Genomic DNA, 16,944 nt, shown 5'->3' on the forward strand with positions numbered 1-16,944 from the left:
TATTTTCATCAAAGTCTTTAATGGATGTGCAAGAAAGAGTAAGAACGACCCTTGGCCATGGAGGGCGAGGACATCGCCCACAGAAGGAACGTCGGCCGGCGATGGGCTCCACTGATCAATTGTACAAAACCACATGGTTACTGCGTTACAATCATGAAGTCACCAGTGTTTGTGACCACCATTTTCGAAAGACACACGCTCTCTTGCCCGGAGCTGTTTGCAGACGTTTGGGTATTTCCCAACCCCCCCTCCCCACCCAAGTCACATTTCAATACATCTTTCACTTTCTTTAATTTATAAAACAAATTACTATATATAAAAAAATCTCCCCCTCTGGTGGGCACAATATTATTCACACATTTGTACATGAGCAGCCAAACCAGTAACCAGCAAGTCATTTGGCAATAGGGCAGTATCTAAATAAACACCCCCATTTCTAACAAACCAAGGGTCCCTGTGCTGGTTGGGCAAAGGGGTTGTTGCTGTCCCTAGGTAGCACGCTGGGAGGAAAGGAGCTTGCAGGAGCCTGTTTGCATTTGGACCATCTGTGGGCTCTTTATCTTAGCAGCTCAACTCATAGGCAGCGAGACTGCACAGGCCGCAGACTGGGACTTCCGCCACTTGGACACCCCCCCAGGCTAGGCTGCATCCCCCCAGAGAGCCCCCAGGCTGGGCAGGGTACCCATGGGAGGACCGAAGGCTGGGCTGGGTACCCCTGGGAGGCCCGAAAATTGGCTCTTAGGCTCTATTTGCATTTTTTGACTAGTTGTTGGGGACATGTCTTACCAATGGACACCAGGGAGTGCTGGCTGAAGTGTGTCCATATTCAATAGGAGTCACAGAGCCACCCAGAAGCCTGGACTTGGGATATGGTGTCAGAAGCCTGGGCTGCCTGTTCTGTCCCAGCACCGTGGACCTGGGTGTGGCTGTGATGTGTTCAGTGCCAGACATGGCGATGGCCTGAGAAACCTGAGTGTGTATTGGGGGTGAGGGGTGTGGGCAGCCACTGGGCGTCACGGAGAAGCAGAGCAGCACTGTTAACAATGCCTCTGGAATTTTTGTTTTTCTCTCACTCTGATCTTTGTCAGGGCCACCCTCCCCCAAGGCATGAAAGCAAACATGACAGGAGCCCAGACTTCACTCTGCCTGACGTGGAGACTCAGGGTCTCCATCTGGCAGGGTTGGGGGTGTGTAGCATGGTTGCCCTATGGGCCAGCCTGGCTTGGGTGGACCTGGGGTGCTCAGTCACTTCTGGTGTCCCTTCTCCATCTCCTGCCCACGACAAAGGCGGATAAGCCATGGCTCCTACCACACTGGACCTGCTAAGGGGTTAGCTGACCTCGTCCCAGAAAGCCCTTGGGCTGGCCTCCGGAACTAAGCTAAAGAGGAGGAGGATGGCTGAGCACAGCAGTTACAGAAGCAGGCGTGCTTCCTCGGGAAGAGTGAGGGATTATGGGTAGTCTGTCACTTTAAGGCTAGGGTCCATCACACACGTTGTCTTTAAATTTCCTAATCTGGAGTATTAATGATAAAAATATTTTCCAAAAAATCTAATGTAGTAACAGAAGACATCTTGGAGGCACTGGCTAGTGTTTTCAGAAATATATTTTGTGCGGACTTAGTTTTCAATTACTTTCCCTTTTTGTTTATTTATCTATTTATTTGGTTTATTGGTGCTTTGGTGAGCAATGTTTTAGAATCTCCGTGATCCAATTTCCCCCCCTTCAGAGTCCGAACGGGCTGGGCTGGTGGGAACAGCGCCACCAACCTGGCCGGGGTGTCCCTTCGGCTTCAGCCTACCACGGTTAGCTGCCCTAGGTATGAAAATACTTGTTAAATATTAACAACAGAACTTACCGGGATTTAGAAAACGTTCCGAATCTGTAACAATTCTTGTTGCAGCACAACATCCCTGCAGGCACTTGGGTGCCCGTCCCCTGCCTACGTTCTGCCTGCTTGGAAAGCGCAGCTCCTCCTCGTGTGGGGGGCTGCATTGGGGACATCAGGCGGGTGCCACAGAAAAAAGGCATCAGAGGAAGCTTCGACATCATCAGTACACTTTATTCCTCAGGGCATTACACGCTAACTTTTCCTGGAGCGGATCAGTGCATCGAGTTCTGTCTCTGTGGAAGATGTGCGCCTTTCAAGACGGCGTGGCTGTCTCACCCTCTGGTAGGGCCGCCATGGGCACAGGAAGTGGTTCCTTCCAGCACAAAGCCAGCCTCTGGGGCCTGGACACAAGAGATTGCTCTGTCTAGAAGTGCCTGTTGGGTGCCCCCTCTGCGGTCTTGGTGGCCAGCATCCCTCTCTGGCTGCTTGGAGCCTCGGTGTCTGGCCTGGCATGCATATGCTGTAGTTAAGGGTAAAGTGACAGGGTCATTCACAGACGTGTCCACAACAGAGATGCTCATGGCCTCACACGGACTCCTCAGCAGACAGCAGAAGCGGGTTGATGTACTCGAAGCCTTCGAACTCGGACTGGTCGATCCTCTTTATGACGTCCCTGAAAACACGAGAAGGCGGAGAAGAGTGTTAGCCGTGTCCCTCCCTCAGGCACCGTCCTTCCCACCAGTCCACACTTTAGAGTCAGGGACCTGAGCATGGGCCATGCCACTGGCTCAGAGGTCCTGGCTGCTCAGGACACATTCCACCGAGACACTTGTGGGCGCAGGTCAGGGTGCCTGGGACTTACTCATCATCTGGGGTCAGCTGTACGGGCTCGCTGGTGAACTGCGTGTCGAAGTTGTCCAGGCCATAGTCATCTGTGATCTGGGGCTGGAAGGGAGGCAGGGTCTGCTTCTTTTCAAGCTGCGAACATTGACAAGGGAGAGGTCAGATGCGTGCTGAGCGACCCCTCTACCCTCATAGGTTCTTTGTGTGCACACAAATCACAGAATAAAGTGGGAAGCTCAGCTTTTCAACATTCCTGGTATTTGAACACCATTTTTCCTCCTTAAAGCACAGAATCTAGGAGAAACTATGCAATACTAGGAAAAGCAAACAGGTTAAAAAGGTTCTGGACATATGGACCCTGGAGAAGTGTACCTAGAAAAAAATGTTACTGTTGGTGGCTGAAAGCTTGTGTATGCAAGTGTGCATGTTGGCTTGTGCTCTCGCTCTCTCTCTCTCTCTCTCTCTCTCTCTCTCTCTCTCTCTCTCTCTCTGAGGTCGTTAACTTTTTTTTTCTTTTTCTTTTTTTTTTTTTGGAGCTGGGGATTGAACCTAGGACCTTGAGCTTGCTAGGCAAGTGCTCTACCGCTGAGCTAAATCCCCAACCCCTCTCTCTCTCTCTCTCTGAACCTGATCATAATGGTATTTGGATGTGAAAACTCCCTCACCTAGATGGGCACTGGGAGAATCCATCTTCAATCCTCCTCTCTTCACCCTAACTCTCTCATCTCCATCTCTTAATCTCTCACTACTTAGAATGGGACCCTCTAGTCCGGCAGGGAATGAACAGTCATCAGGAGAAACTCTGGTGTCTGACGTGTGCCACATGGCACCGTGATGCATGTGGTAGAAATCCCCCTCACAGTCTCACACACCAGGTGTTGGTGATGGTGCATGCCTTTAATCCCTGCACTCGAGAGGCAGGTGGATCTCTGAGTTCGAGGCCAGCCTGGTCAGTCAACAGATAAAACGATTCTTCTTTATCAAGCAGGGCTCTTGGGCCACACAGGGGTAATGACACAGTGGGGGCATTCCTGAGGATTTGGTGCACTGCCTTCTGTCCAGCATTCACTCCACTCTTTCAGGGGGGAGGTGGCTGACAGTTGGTCCCAGAGCAATGTGAAGATTTGTCCTATGGGCCACACTGCCCTGCATGGGCTCGGGATGCAGGCCTTATGTGGCTGGCATGGGAGCTGATGTGACATTTCCTTAGTATCTCTAAAGATGGCTCTGAGACAGGGATCAGTGTCCGGCTTACAGTTGGCATCTCAGTTCTTAGAAACAAACCTGATCCGACGGAGGAGTATAGTATATGTGGGTGACTGAATGAGAAAATGGATGGAGGGGTGTGGGGAGAGGTGGATGGAGAGGTGGTGGGTTCACAATGAGTAAGGACAAATAAGGGGCCAGTGCAGTTGGGCTGCTATGACAGAAGACCCAAGACTGGGTAACTTATGAGGACTTGGCGTTCGCCCTTGTGCTCCTAGGGGGACTCCTTAGCCCTGATGAAGTACCCAGAGCCCACGCTTGCAGCCTTACCATTCAGGGGTCTCAACCCACCCATACCTAACCCCTCCCTCACTCCCTCCCACACCCCAGAGGTTCCCAGTAGAGTTTAGGAGCATACTTGGCTGTGTAGAACCCAACCGGCTGTGTTACCAAGCACAATTGAGGGCAAGTGTGGGTAGGAGGGGGAACTCCTTGCCACATGCATCACGGTGCTGTGTGGTGATACCAGAGTCTCTCTTGAGTGCTATGCATTTATTTCCCTGTGGACTGGAGGGTCTACTTCTAAGCCATAAATGGCGGAGAAGGCAGCACACGTGAGTACAGGACAGTGGCGAGACCTTGCCAAAGGGAGAAGGTAGCACTAAGTCTGGCAGCCTCTGGAATAACTCCAGAGCTCTTGATGGGTCTGCTCTGAATACACTAGTCAGCACCGAGGGATAATGGGGAGTCGGTTCCCAGCACTGTTGTGGGTGGGGAGACTAGCAGCGGTTACATGGATAGCATTGGTCATTCCGATTCTTTGTATCCAAGCCAAAGAAATGCCCCAGAGGCCAGGATGGTGCTGTTACTGTTGCCTGCTGAAACATGGGCTATGAGGGTTGGTCCTCGGCTATAGGTGCTGGTTCTGTTCAGTCTCCAGGGTGGGGAGCTGTGCCTGGGGCTAGTAGCAGTTGTGATCCTGTTTCTGATGACTACCCCTGGTCACAGTTCCCATAACTGCCTCCAACACCTGTCTGTCTCTAGAGCCCGGTGCCTGGGCCTCCTGGGTGTGGCCCTTCATCCTATCCGCCTCTATTTTCCTCCTCTCCTGGCCATAGGTTCATGCCATGACCATGGGCCCAGTCTTTCCTTTTTCTTTGGCAGGATGCCTGAGAAACCAGAAGGTTTCTGTGACAGTCTGTCCTCCCATTTGCTCTCCTCTCTGGAGTAAAATCTTTTCATCTAGAAGCCTTGGACCTACTATTTTAAAATTTTTAAAAATTACATTTATGAGTGGGTACACAGGAGTGCAGGGCACGGGTATGAATGTTTGAGGACAACTTCCAGGGGACAGTTCTCTTACTCTACCGTATTCGTCCTGGAAATATAACTCAGGCTGTCAGCTTGGTGGCAAGCACCTTTCTACCCACTGAGCAATTATCTCACTGGTCTGGGTCTGTTTAAATTAACCGACGCTGGGCAGGAGTGCAGGCTATCAATTTCCTGTCAGCTCTCACCGGTGGGAACTGATGTCAAGGGAGCTTGTTTTAGCCACAATCTGACTCACTCCTCAAGGTGGCCAGTCACCACCTGCCAGGTACCTGGAACATAGTGGGTTTGATAGCAGGTGGTAGCGATGCCCAGATGGCTGCTTCAGCTCTTCCCAGTTCATGGTGGGTCAGGGACTTGGACCATTGCAAAGATACATACCTCAGAGATCTGACATGCTGTCAAACCCCTATGGAGTACCAAGACAAGGAGGGTCTGTGGATAGACCCTTGTAGTAAGCAGCCCCAGCCAAGCATCCTCGGGGAGCCAGGATTTTGCTGTATGGACCCATTTCTTTCAGAACCAATTTCCTGACCCGTCACATCTCTGCCTGGGACAGTGTCCAATAACTTTCCTATGGCCTTTATGCTAATATCCAAACCTTCTGGTGGAGACTTGGCAGGGAGGGGTATGCCGGATGGGCCATGGTGGACTTTGTGTGCTCAGTGGAACATATGTTCTTACCCTCACATCCCAGAGGAGGAGGGGCAGGAGGCCTGATCCCATAGGCCCTGGAGACAGCTGGCAGCGGCCTCCCTTCTGATGCCATCCTTTCTTCAGGGCACTGGAGGGGAATGGCAGAGGAGCCCATGGCTAAGGCTCAGGGAGGACCCTAGCACCCAGCTCTGGGGTCATCTCTGTTCTGAGTCTGGAGAGGAGAGGCTTAAAGGGTCTGGCGGCACAAGGTCACTGTGAGGGATGTTGTGCCATGCAGACAGTCCTCAGGTCGCTCTCTGGGATGGGCCTTGAAGGCTGTGTCTCTCTTCCCAGAAGAGGTCTCACCTGTGTGATTTATCAAGACCATCCCGCTAAACATGTCTGAAGCAGAAATCCAGCATTTGGCTTGAACCTCCCTCCCTAGTCTGCAAGGGCAGCCACTGCTACGCCTACTTGAGCTTCTCATGATTCCCTCTGCCCCATGACTCAGGGCGGAGGACGGTATGGGGGACTTTTAGAACAGAATGTGCCAGAGGTAGGCATGGTGGGCTGGTTCCTGCCAGTCTCCACCGGCTCCCCCAGCTACTTACAGGGACCTCGCCCCACAAATAAGCCATTCCAGAGTTCAGATCTCCTCAGCTCAGGTGTCTCGGAGGCTCAAGTTACATGTTGGCTGCCACTTCTGTCTTCCAAAACCCAAGCCGGGGGTGTGTGGGGAGTGGTGGGGAGCTAGGGACAAGCCTGGCCTCCTCTTGCTCCAAATAGACAAAAGATAGCACAGCCATATAGACTATAATCCCTGAACTATACACCCATGCCAGCTAGCCCTGGGCAGATCTTAAAAGAATAGTGTTAAGTGCCCCAAGGCCCAGGGACCCTGACCCACCAGTTACCCACAAGGCTGCACAGTATTGACAAGAGCGGTGCTAGGTCAGTTAGGGGGAAGGGACTGGATTAGTAGCCTCTCTACTGCTGTCCCAGTGTGGCTCATGTGGAAACATTTCCTTCGCTGCCCACATCCGCCTCCTTCTTCCTAGCACCAGTCAGTACCAGGGACAAGCACCCTGTGTCCTACTGTGACACCTCTGGACCTGTGTTCCCATGTCAGATGGACAGTCCTGAAGTCCTGCATTTACTGTAGCTCACGCTGGGCTGCGTGGTCCTAAGAAGCCCTGGGGTGCAGTACCTCAGCAGGAGGGACGCAGAGTGACCATCTCAACATCTAGCACCCCCAAGAAACTAGACGTGAGTCCCGACAGACATGCTATGCAAGCTGCCCAATAACTTAGGAACCAGGAAGTGGGGTCCTACCCAAGTGACCATCAGTGGGCGAATGGACAAATGCATGGTCCATCTGTGCAACGCGACAGTAGGTAGCCATGAAAGCATGTGGCTTGTGGCACGTATGTCGCCATGACAAGGATGAGCCTTGAAGATGCTTTACCAGGCGAAGGGTGACTGAGTGCAAGGCCACATACTAGCTGGGCCCCCTTTCAAGGGAGAGTTGAGAAACCTCAAGTAGCAAGTGGGTACAGCCAGGGAAGGGGAGGGTAAGGCGGGTGTGGCAACCCATGGCATGAGTCTCCTGGCAATAATGGCTCCATGCCCACTCTACTAAAAAGTTCAGTGCTATGTGTATGCAGTGGAAGACCTCCTCGGCCCCTCTTGCTGCTCAGAACCACTTGGCTGTCCAACCTAGAGTGAGCTGGGCTAGAATGAGACATTGTATCATATCCACTCAAGGATGATTAGGGAAATGAGACATTGTATCATATCTGCTCACAGATGGTGAGGGGAGACTGATTGGACATGAGGGTCTGGCTGCCACTGATGCCATGCAGGAGTGCAGGGGCAGGGGCGGGGCAGGAGCAGGTGCAGGGGCAGGGGCAGGACTCAGATCCTGCAGGCTCAGATGAGGTGGACCCCAATGAGGCAGGCTCAGAGGAGCAGCAATGAGGATAGTGGCTAGGAGAGACAAGTAGAATTCTCCCTGTGCTTTGCTGAGGGATGTGTGAGGTCAGTACATGCCTCAGTGGAGGTGATGGGTTCCAAACGCTGGGGCAGGTTGTTGCCACTACTGAGCCTAGGCCCGGCTAGGCAGTGGCTACATTGTGAAGATCTATGCTAGCAATAAATGTATTGCTTCTCTCTGGTGCTATCTGAGCAAGGAGATGAAATTAAAAGCTCACAAAACGGGTTTTGAAGTATCGACGGCTGGTGAGCTCCTGTGGCCAAGGTGAGGTGGTTCAGCAGGTAACAGCTCTTATTGCCAACGCAGAGAACCCGAGTTTTCCCCAGACTTAAATGGTGGAAGGAGAGAACTGACTCTCGGAAGTTGTCCTCTGACCTCCATGTGTGCGCCCACAAACGCACATAAATGCTAGAAAAAATGTTGACGCTCTGACCTCTGACTAGATACTTACACCTGAAAAAGGAAGAGAACTTGATGTTTTGACTAAAAGTAATAATGCAGCTCTAGATGAGTCATGGGTTGTGGGGTATCGTCTTTCCTGATTGCTTGCTGTTTCTGTGCCCTGGCTCCCCCCCATTCCTCCCAGTACCCAGACACAAACAGTCCTGTGAATACAGTAACTGCTTGTGTATTGTGTGACAACATCCTGTTCTTCTTGGGGAAGGAATATGGCCATTGGTGCTGGCTGTGAGTCACCTGGAAGAATCAAGGTGGGGTTGTGGGGTTGTGGGGGGAGGGAGGGGATGAAGGTATCCGCTGTCCCAGAGTTGGGCAAGTTCTGGATCTACTCAATGGGCAAATCTTTAAACTTTCCTTCAAAAGAGTGTATTTTATAGGTGACATTTCAGTGACTTTTCAATTCTTTAGTTTGAAACAAGTTGAAGTTTTTCTCCTAATATCAGGAACAGATTCAGGTCAGAGCCAACGTCTGTGCTTGCTACCCTGCCCAGTAACTGGTGACAGCAGGATCAGGTTCTTGGCAGCATTGGAAAACCAACCATGACACTACAGAAAATGACCAGATACCGCGTACCAAGTACCCAAGTGCACACGGGCCCGTTCTACCATTAGATTGGCCCACCTCAAAGAAGGGGCACGGGTGACCCTTGAGGCTTACCAGGTCCCAGTCTATGCTTCGGAAGAAGGCATGGGACTTGATGTCGGAAAACCCAGTCTGCAGCCGGCAGCCAAGCCTCTCTTTGGGATCCTGGGGGTCAGAGTTCAAACAAGGATGAGTTGGGACCCCTGAGGAAACCCCTGGTTCAACCTCAGCCCAAAGGGATGACCCAGCTTCCCCCACAGGAGTTCACTGTCTTCAGCTGTTTTCCTGTCCAGCTGGGTCTGACCTTCCCTCTGTTGGGGTTCCTTTCCTGGTGGGTTACTTTCTCACTGTTTGTTTTGCTATATCAATAAAAATCAAACTCAAACATCACAGAGCCCCAGTGCCAGGGCAGGTGATCAGCTGTACAGAACAGCTGGGGGTGGCTGACAGCTGGTAATAAACATCTTTAGTAGTGGAGGGACTCCACCCACTCCATCCCATGGGTAACCTGATCCCAGAGGGTCACAAGAGATGGTCTGTCACCACAGCCATAGCGTACCTTATTTAAAAATCCTTTCAAGACGTGTGAGGCCTTGACAGACAGGAAACGGGGAATCCGAATTGGCTTTTCCAGGATAACTGTGAGGACAGGGGCCGGATGAGAAGTGTTTGCTCCTTGTCAGTGTTTGCTCTTCCTGGTAGCCTACAAGGCCCCTGAACCCTGTTCTTTTTTTTCCCCCAGGGACAGAATCTTGGTATGTATCCAGACTGGTTTTGAACTCCTGACCTTCCTATCAGCCTCGTGAGTAACTGAGATTACAAGGCCATGTGACCCACATCTGGTTTGAGCCCCATTTCTAAGCCAGAGCTCATACTTGTAGCCCTGGAACCCATTCTTCCCCCCCCCTAAAGATTTTATTTAGCTGTCTTCAGACACACCAGAAGGGAGCATTGGATCCCATTACAGATGGTTGTGAGCCACCATGTGGTTGCTGGGAATTGAACTCAGGACCTCAGGAAGAGCAGTCAGTGCTCTTAACCACTGAGCCATCTCTCCAGCCCACCAGGAACCCATTCTTGTTCCAGAAAGCCTGCTGGGCCCTTCTAGGGACCTCCTGGTGGCACCTAGTTGCACTTATCACAGAGCCTTAGCTGTTCATGTACTACCTTTTGGTTGTAGGCATGTGGAGGACTCTGAACACTGGTCACCAGGGGGCGCCGAGGGACAGCCCTGAGGGGGCATATCAGTAGCTATTAACTCATCAGGAGCAAGGGGGGACCTGTACCGGCTACAGGGAAAGCCGTAGGTGGGCAGAAGGGGGCTCTGGCTAAATCAGGGTATTTATTCTGTTTCTAGGTCACCTCACTTTATATTCTCTGCCAGAGGAATGAATTCGTATGTGTTTGTATTGGTGCTGAGGCACAGCTCCAGTCGGGGCAACACAAGATCCTTACCTCTGAGAAGGGAAGAAAAGGACATGCAGAGGCGGGAGGGAGTGGATACACCATGGGCCACCAACCTTGGAAAAGGTAGTCTTCAGTATTCATGTCAGGGTTGTCTGTGATGATGTCAAAGGGGGAGCGCCCAGCCATCATCTCAAACATAAGGACACCCAGCGCCCACCAGTCCACGCTGAACCCTGTGGAAAAGTGGGCGGAGTCACTAGGCAGGGGTTGGCTGGGAAGTGGCCAAGAGAGTCAGCATCCATCTCCCTGGGCAGCCAGACTGCCCTTTATTCACTGTGCTGGGCATCTGTGTCCAAAAAAAGCTGTGATTCCTCATCTGCTCTGTGGGATACCTATGATGTCCCTGGCCCTTCAGCTCTGCTGGGGCATCTCTGCTACACAAATTATCATCATTGTCATCATCATCATCACCATCACCATCACCGTCATCATCACCATCACCATCATCATTACCATCATCATCACCATCATCATCATTATCATCACCATCATCGTCACTATCACCATCATCATCACCATCATCATCCTCATCATTATCATCACCATCATCATCACCATCACCATCATCATCATCTAGAGATAGTCTCTTGCTATGTAGTCCAGGCTGGCCTTGAACTTGTGAGTCCCCTGTCTCAGCCTCCTAGTGCATGGCACCAGAACTGATAGAATTTTCTGCTGATTTGATTTAAAGTTACAAAGCCTGCCTCTCACTGAGGAATGTGGCTCAGTGGTAGAGAACTTTGTTCACATGTGCAAAGCACATGTTTCACCCCCACTGCCAAAACACAAAGAACTCACAGAACCCCTTTGAGATGAGAAAACACTGCTACAATTTCCTCTTTATTCATTCACTACTTTTTCCTTTCTTTTTTAGATTTATTTATTCATTTTGTGTATATAAGTACACTGTCAATCTCTTCAGACACACTAGAAAAGGGCATCAGATCCTATTACAGATGGTTGTAGGACACCATGTATTTGGTGGGATTTGAACTCAGGACCTCTGGAAAAGCAGTCAGTGCTCTTAACTACTGAGCCATCTCTCCAGTCCCTTTGTTTGTTTGTTTGTTTGTTTGTTTTTTTTGTGACAGGGCTTCTTTTTGTAGACCTGGTTGTCCAGGAACTAACTCTATAGACCAGGCTGGCCTTGAACTCGAGAGCTGCCTGACCCTGCTCCCTGATGCTGGGATTAAAAGTATGGGCCAACACTGCCTGCCTGCCTGCCTGCCTTCCTCCCCCTCTTCCTTCCTTCCTGCCTGCCTGCCTTCCTCCCCCTCTTCCTTCCTTCCTTCCTTCCTGCCTGCCTTCCTCCCCCTCTTCCTTCCTTCCTGCCTGCCTGCCTTCCTCCCCCTCTTCCTTCCTTCCTTCCTGCCTGCCTTCCTCCCCCTCTTCCTTCCTGCCTGCATTCCTCCCCCTCTTCCTTCCTTCCTTCCTGCCTTCCTTCCTCCCCCTCTTCCTTCCTTCCTGCCTGCCTTCCTCCCCCTCTTCCTTCCTTCCTTCCTGCCTGCCTTCCTCCCCCTCTTCCTTCCTTCCTTCCTTCCTGCCTGCCTTCCTCCTCCCCTTCCTTCCTTCCTCCCTTCCTTCCTGCCTGCCTTCCTCCTCCCCTTCCTTCCTTCCTCCCTCCCTCCTTCCCTCCCTCCCTCCCTGCCTGCCTGCCTGCCTTCCTTTCTTTCTTTCTTTTTTTTTTTTTTTTTTTCGGAGCTGGGGACCGAACCCAGGGCCTTGCGCTTGCTAGGCAAGCGCTCTACCACTGAGCTAAATCCCCAACCCCTTCCTTTCTTTTTCTAATGTTCAAATGCTAAGGTTTTTTAGGCAGCAGGGGGATTAGCCTTCAGCTCTGCCTGGCCATCCCTACCATCTCTGAAACAGTCCCCCCTGCTCCAGCACACACAGAAATAGGGTCAGTTAGAACCCTGTCGTGTTCTAGACTGATTTCTGGCTCTAGTCTTTCCTTCTCTGGTTACTGAGCAACTTCAAGTGAAGCAGCTTCCAGGAACCCAGTCACTCTCTTGGATCGGTGACCCACACACGCTGCCTGCCACACACTCATTTATGTGATGGTGTATTTATGACCGGTTTCACCGAAGTCACCGTCACGAGTCAGGGATAGACAGCTCATGCCTGTAATCCCACCTGCACAGCAGGACACACACTGCATGCTACATACCCTCCTCCATTACATGCATGTACATGTACCTGTATATGTATGCCCCACCCCAGGTGCATGTGACTGTTTCCACCCAGAGGAGGAGTGGAAGTACACCGTCATGTCTACGGGGTCCCCTCGATCTGGATCCTGACGAGGGCACTTCTGCCATTCCCAAGGGCGCTTTGTTTCTTCCACATATGCATGGCCAGTGGCTATCAGCTTAGGGTGCTGTGACCCCACCCTGGGTCTGCTTGTCTTTGCTTCCTGTTCCCCTTTCTCCTCCCCGGCCTTAGGGACTCCTCAGGGAGAGGAATGTTATTTGTCATCTGGTAGGCCTCAGAAGGTATGCAGGGGATAATCATCTGGGTTCCCGCTCTGAGTGAAGTCACCAGCCGGGGAGACTTCTGGATCACACTCACCGTACTCTTCTCCTCGCAGGATTTCGGGGGCGATATAGTTCGGGGTTCCACAAAAAGTGCTTGTTGTGTCGCCGGGGCCTAGGCCTTCCTGTGGGGACAGAGTGACCAGGAGGGTGAATCTCACACGGAGTAGCTCTCCAGTGATTCTCCACTGTCAACCAGAAAACTGACATAGAGTTACAGGCCTGGGTGCCTCAGTATGGCCACCACTGAGCTAATGCCTCGGCAGGGAATACTTCTGCAGGATGCCAAGGGCACACGCAGGCAATCGAGCTGGGGGGGACAGACAAGGTGGGCACCTTGCACATGCCGTAGTCCGTCAGCTTAATGTGTCCATCGGCATCGAGGAGGACGTTGTCCAGTTTTAGGTCCCGGTAGATGATCCCTCTCTCATGTAGGAAGTTGAGAGCGATACAGATCTCAGCAGCATAGAACCTGAGGTGGGAGGCATTCTGTAGTCAGTAGAGGGACAATGGCAGGCAGCCAGACAGGAGCCCCGTGAGGTATCCTGGTCCTCACTGGGGAGATGCGAGTGTAGATTGTAGTGAGAGCCACTTCCTGCCCACCACAGACAGAGTAAGTGAAGAGAACTCGGGACCCTGGACGCCCCGTGTGTGGTTGGTGGGAATGAAACCCTCAGAACATGAAATCTAGGGTTGTGTGCAGCTCAGTGGGAAAGCTCCTGCCTCACTTACATAAGTACCAGGACAAACAAGCAAATAAGAATGAAAAACGGAAAGGTATGTATGTATCACACTAATGCACGCATGCCTGAGGCTGGAGACAGCAGAGGAGGCCCAGTAGTATGAGGAAATGCCGCCATGATATCCATTACCCTGTATGCATGTTTTAAAAACCGAAGGGGAAAAAAAATGGAAGTGGGGTCTCAAGCCATGTTGAACGCCTATGCCTGTAGCAATCTTATTCATAAAAGCTAAAACGGGGAAGTAATGGATAAAGGGAGCACGGGTAGGGCAGAGTGGTTCATGGTTGCAGGTTTGAGGCGGGTCTGGGTCACACAGTAAATCCCACTGAAGAGGAAGAAAGGGAATAGGAATGGGGATGGGGAGAGAGTAGGCCCTCGGTGCAACAGAATATTACCCAACCTTTGAAAGGAAAGGGTTTCCAACAGGCCACATGGCGGGTCAGGAAGATGACATCATGCCAAGTCAAATATACAAGAAAACAGATAATCCAAGATTCCACTCAGGGCACTCTCTGGGATCAGACAGGAGGGATGGAGATGAGGAGCCTTGGAATCAGCATTCCAATGTGAGATGGCAAGAAGTCATTTGCTGTCTCTGCCCCCTTTCCCTAAAAGTGGCCTCGGTGACTCACAGGACTTCATACGGGGAAAACTAAGTAGGAAGGGGCCATCGAGAAGCTGAGGACAGAGGGCTAGATGGCAGCTGTTCAAGGCCAGAAACAGAACCGGGGACTCTCTCTCCTGATGCTAGTCAAGGTCTTCTGTATTCTAGCGCTGAGGGAATGTGGACTTTACAGGGAAGAGGACAAAGCCAGATGTCACAGTTGTGAAAACAAGACAGCCGGGAGCCTGGTCTCTTGGGCGAGGGGCTTCCACTGAAAGTCTAGGGAGGGACCGGTCTTGGGTGCAAAGCTCCAAAGATTCTCCCAGAGGCTTTGGATTTTCTTTTATTTTTTTTTAAAAAAAGGTTTATTTATTTATTGTATTATGTGATTACATGGTCACTGTATACCAGAAGAGGGCATAGGATCCCATTACAGATGGTTTCCAGCTACCATGTGGTTGCTGGGAATTGAACTCAGGACCTCTGGAAGAGCAGTTGGGTGCTCTTAACCTCTGAACCATCTCTCCAGCCCCCTTGGATTTTCTTATACCACGGCAAGGTCTCAACTTTGCCACCTTCTGCCCGAATCTCGCTCCCTCTTCTTACTGCTGGCCTTCTGAGGAAATCCCCAGGCCACGCTCTTGTTGGACTCACCTGGCGTGTTCCTCTGGAAGCTTCCTCTGCCTCTGCATGTGGAACATGAGGTCCCCCCCGTTGACATACTCGATGACCAGGAACAACCTGGCGGGAGAGAAGGGCAATGGATCAGGGACCGAAACCACCCTGAAATATGCTGTAGGCAAGGTACCACCAACGAGGCCGGAGTGTGTGGAACCTCTGTGGGGGTTGCTCTTTTAGCTTCGGGTTGAGTCACCCCAGGTGCTGACCTGCTGCCTCTTACAGAGATTCGTAAGTGAACAAAGCAAAGAGGTGATGGGCCACCCGGGAGCTCCTGGGGTCAGGGAAAACTTCAAGGTTGAAAGGGAGGTTGAGGCTGAGTTTGGCATTGAACCAGTGAGGTGTGAGGCATGATTTCAGATGCTGACATTTGGGCTCTAAGACCGTGTTGGATGATAGATGTGGCTTCATCACATGATGCCAAGGTAGGGCACTGTTTTTGGAAAATAAGGAATAAGGACAGTCTGGGCAGTGGCGGTGTACTCCTTTAATCCCAGCACTCGGGAGGCAGGGGCAGGCAGATCTTTATGATTTTGAGGCCAGCCTGGTCTGCAGGAGTGAGTTCTAGGACAGCCAGGGCTCCACTGAGAAACCCTGTCCTGAAAAAGACAAATCAACAAACACAGAAAACAAAGAGATAGACTTGGGCGTTACTCGCCTATCAGTTCATCTCTGTATTCCCAATGGTGCTAGGTCTGTTTTAGGGGGTTAAAAACAATAGGCCACGATAAGGCAGAGATGGAGGCCAGAGGCCTGGGGTCAAGGATAGGAGAATAAGTGACCAAACAGGAAGCAGAGGATTGATGGAGCACGGGGAGGACCAGAGCACCAGGAGGACTGATAGAGCATGGGGAGGACTGAAGGAGCATGGGGAGGACTGAAGGAGCACAGGGAGGACTAAGCATGGGGAGGACTGAAGGAGCATGGGGAGGACTGAAGGAGCATGGGGAGGACTGAAGGAGCATGGGGAGGACTGAAGGAGCACAGGGAGGACTGAAGGAGCATGGGGAGGACAGATGGAGCACGGGGAGGACTGATGAAGCATGGGGTAAGGAGAGAGCAAAGAGCTGTGGGGCCATCCTGGATCAGATGGACAAAGAGGGGATCTATGGGCCAGGTGCCCAGGCTAAGTATAGGGCAGGTGAGCATATCAGGGGGACATGGTTTGAGGGTTGACAGCTCTAACTTCTGTATATTGATGGACCCCCAGGAACATGTAAATGGGCAAGCTCAGGAACCACAGTTGTGCCTGTCCATCTGTTGAGAGGGAGTCTGTGTGGATCAGGGAGAAGAAAATGAGGAGGAGTAAGGCTTGACTGAAAGGAATTGCCAGTAGCTAGGTATCAGGGAAGAGGGATAAGAAAGGGTGGGGTTGACATAGTAGGTCCAGAGGGAGGTGGTCATGATTCGATGAGTCTGAGACAGTAGCAGCCCAGCAGTTGGGTGAGTGGAGAGGCAGCAGGGGTCAGGCAGAGGTCAAGTCTGAGCTTTGTGGATAAATTTTTGAGTTTAGGAACTGGGCTTTAGCACACAGCAACCCCCCCCCTCCCACCAACCCCCCTGCGTCTCCAAACACTGGCCATGTGGTTTCTTTAACTAATAAGATCTTTGCTGCATTTAATAAGACTTAATTTTCAAAATTCAATTCATGATAATTTCCCGAGATGCCCTGTTGAGGGCACCTTGGGGACATATGGGTTGGCAGCTCATGTTTGCCTGGACTGTTTGCCTTTGGAAATGTTTATTTGCAGTTTGTTGCTCATGGTGATTTTGCCCACCAGCATGGGAGCTAGTGTGGGAAGGATCTTGCTTGATCCTTCCTCTCCTGGCTCCTGCAACAGCTCTTAGCACGCTGGACTGAACTTCACTGGTTAACCATGAATCTACTGTGAGCAGATGCCTGAATTCAGCCTCCATAGCTCTGGCAAGAAGCCAGGGAAGACAGGAAAACTGACACAGCAAGTTAACAGGCTATAAAATACTCACCAAATTTTAAATTACATACTTACAAGAGAAACAATCCCTACTATGTGGAAATCAGA

At 51.4% G+C, this 16,944-nt stretch overlaps 1 protein-coding gene across 6 annotated transcripts in view; it reads right to left on the bottom strand.

The window, feature by feature from the left end:
* Positions 1-16,944, bottom strand: part of Prkcz (protein kinase C, zeta) — a 111,622-nt gene continuing 94,678 nt past the window's right edge. For all 6 annotated transcript variants that reach the window (NM_022507.2, NM_001429418.1, NM_001429423.1 and 3 more), the window contains 8 exon segments: positions 1-2,503; positions 2,693-2,808; positions 8,955-9,044; positions 9,439-9,518; positions 10,400-10,519; positions 12,915-13,002; positions 13,214-13,349; positions 14,879-14,965. In NM_022507.2, coding sequence (NP_071952.1) covers positions 2,416-2,503; positions 2,693-2,808; positions 8,955-9,044; positions 9,439-9,518; positions 10,400-10,519; positions 12,915-13,002; positions 13,214-13,349; positions 14,879-14,965 — 805 coding nt within the window. In that variant the 3' untranslated portion in view covers positions 1-2,415.

The sequence above is a fragment of the Rattus norvegicus genome, chromosome 5 (assembly GCF_021556685.1).
Source record: "Rattus norvegicus strain SHRSP/BbbUtx chromosome 5, alternate assembly SHRSP_T2T, whole genome shotgun sequence".
Classification (NCBI taxonomy): domain Eukaryota; kingdom Metazoa; phylum Chordata; class Mammalia; order Rodentia; family Muridae; genus Rattus; species Rattus norvegicus.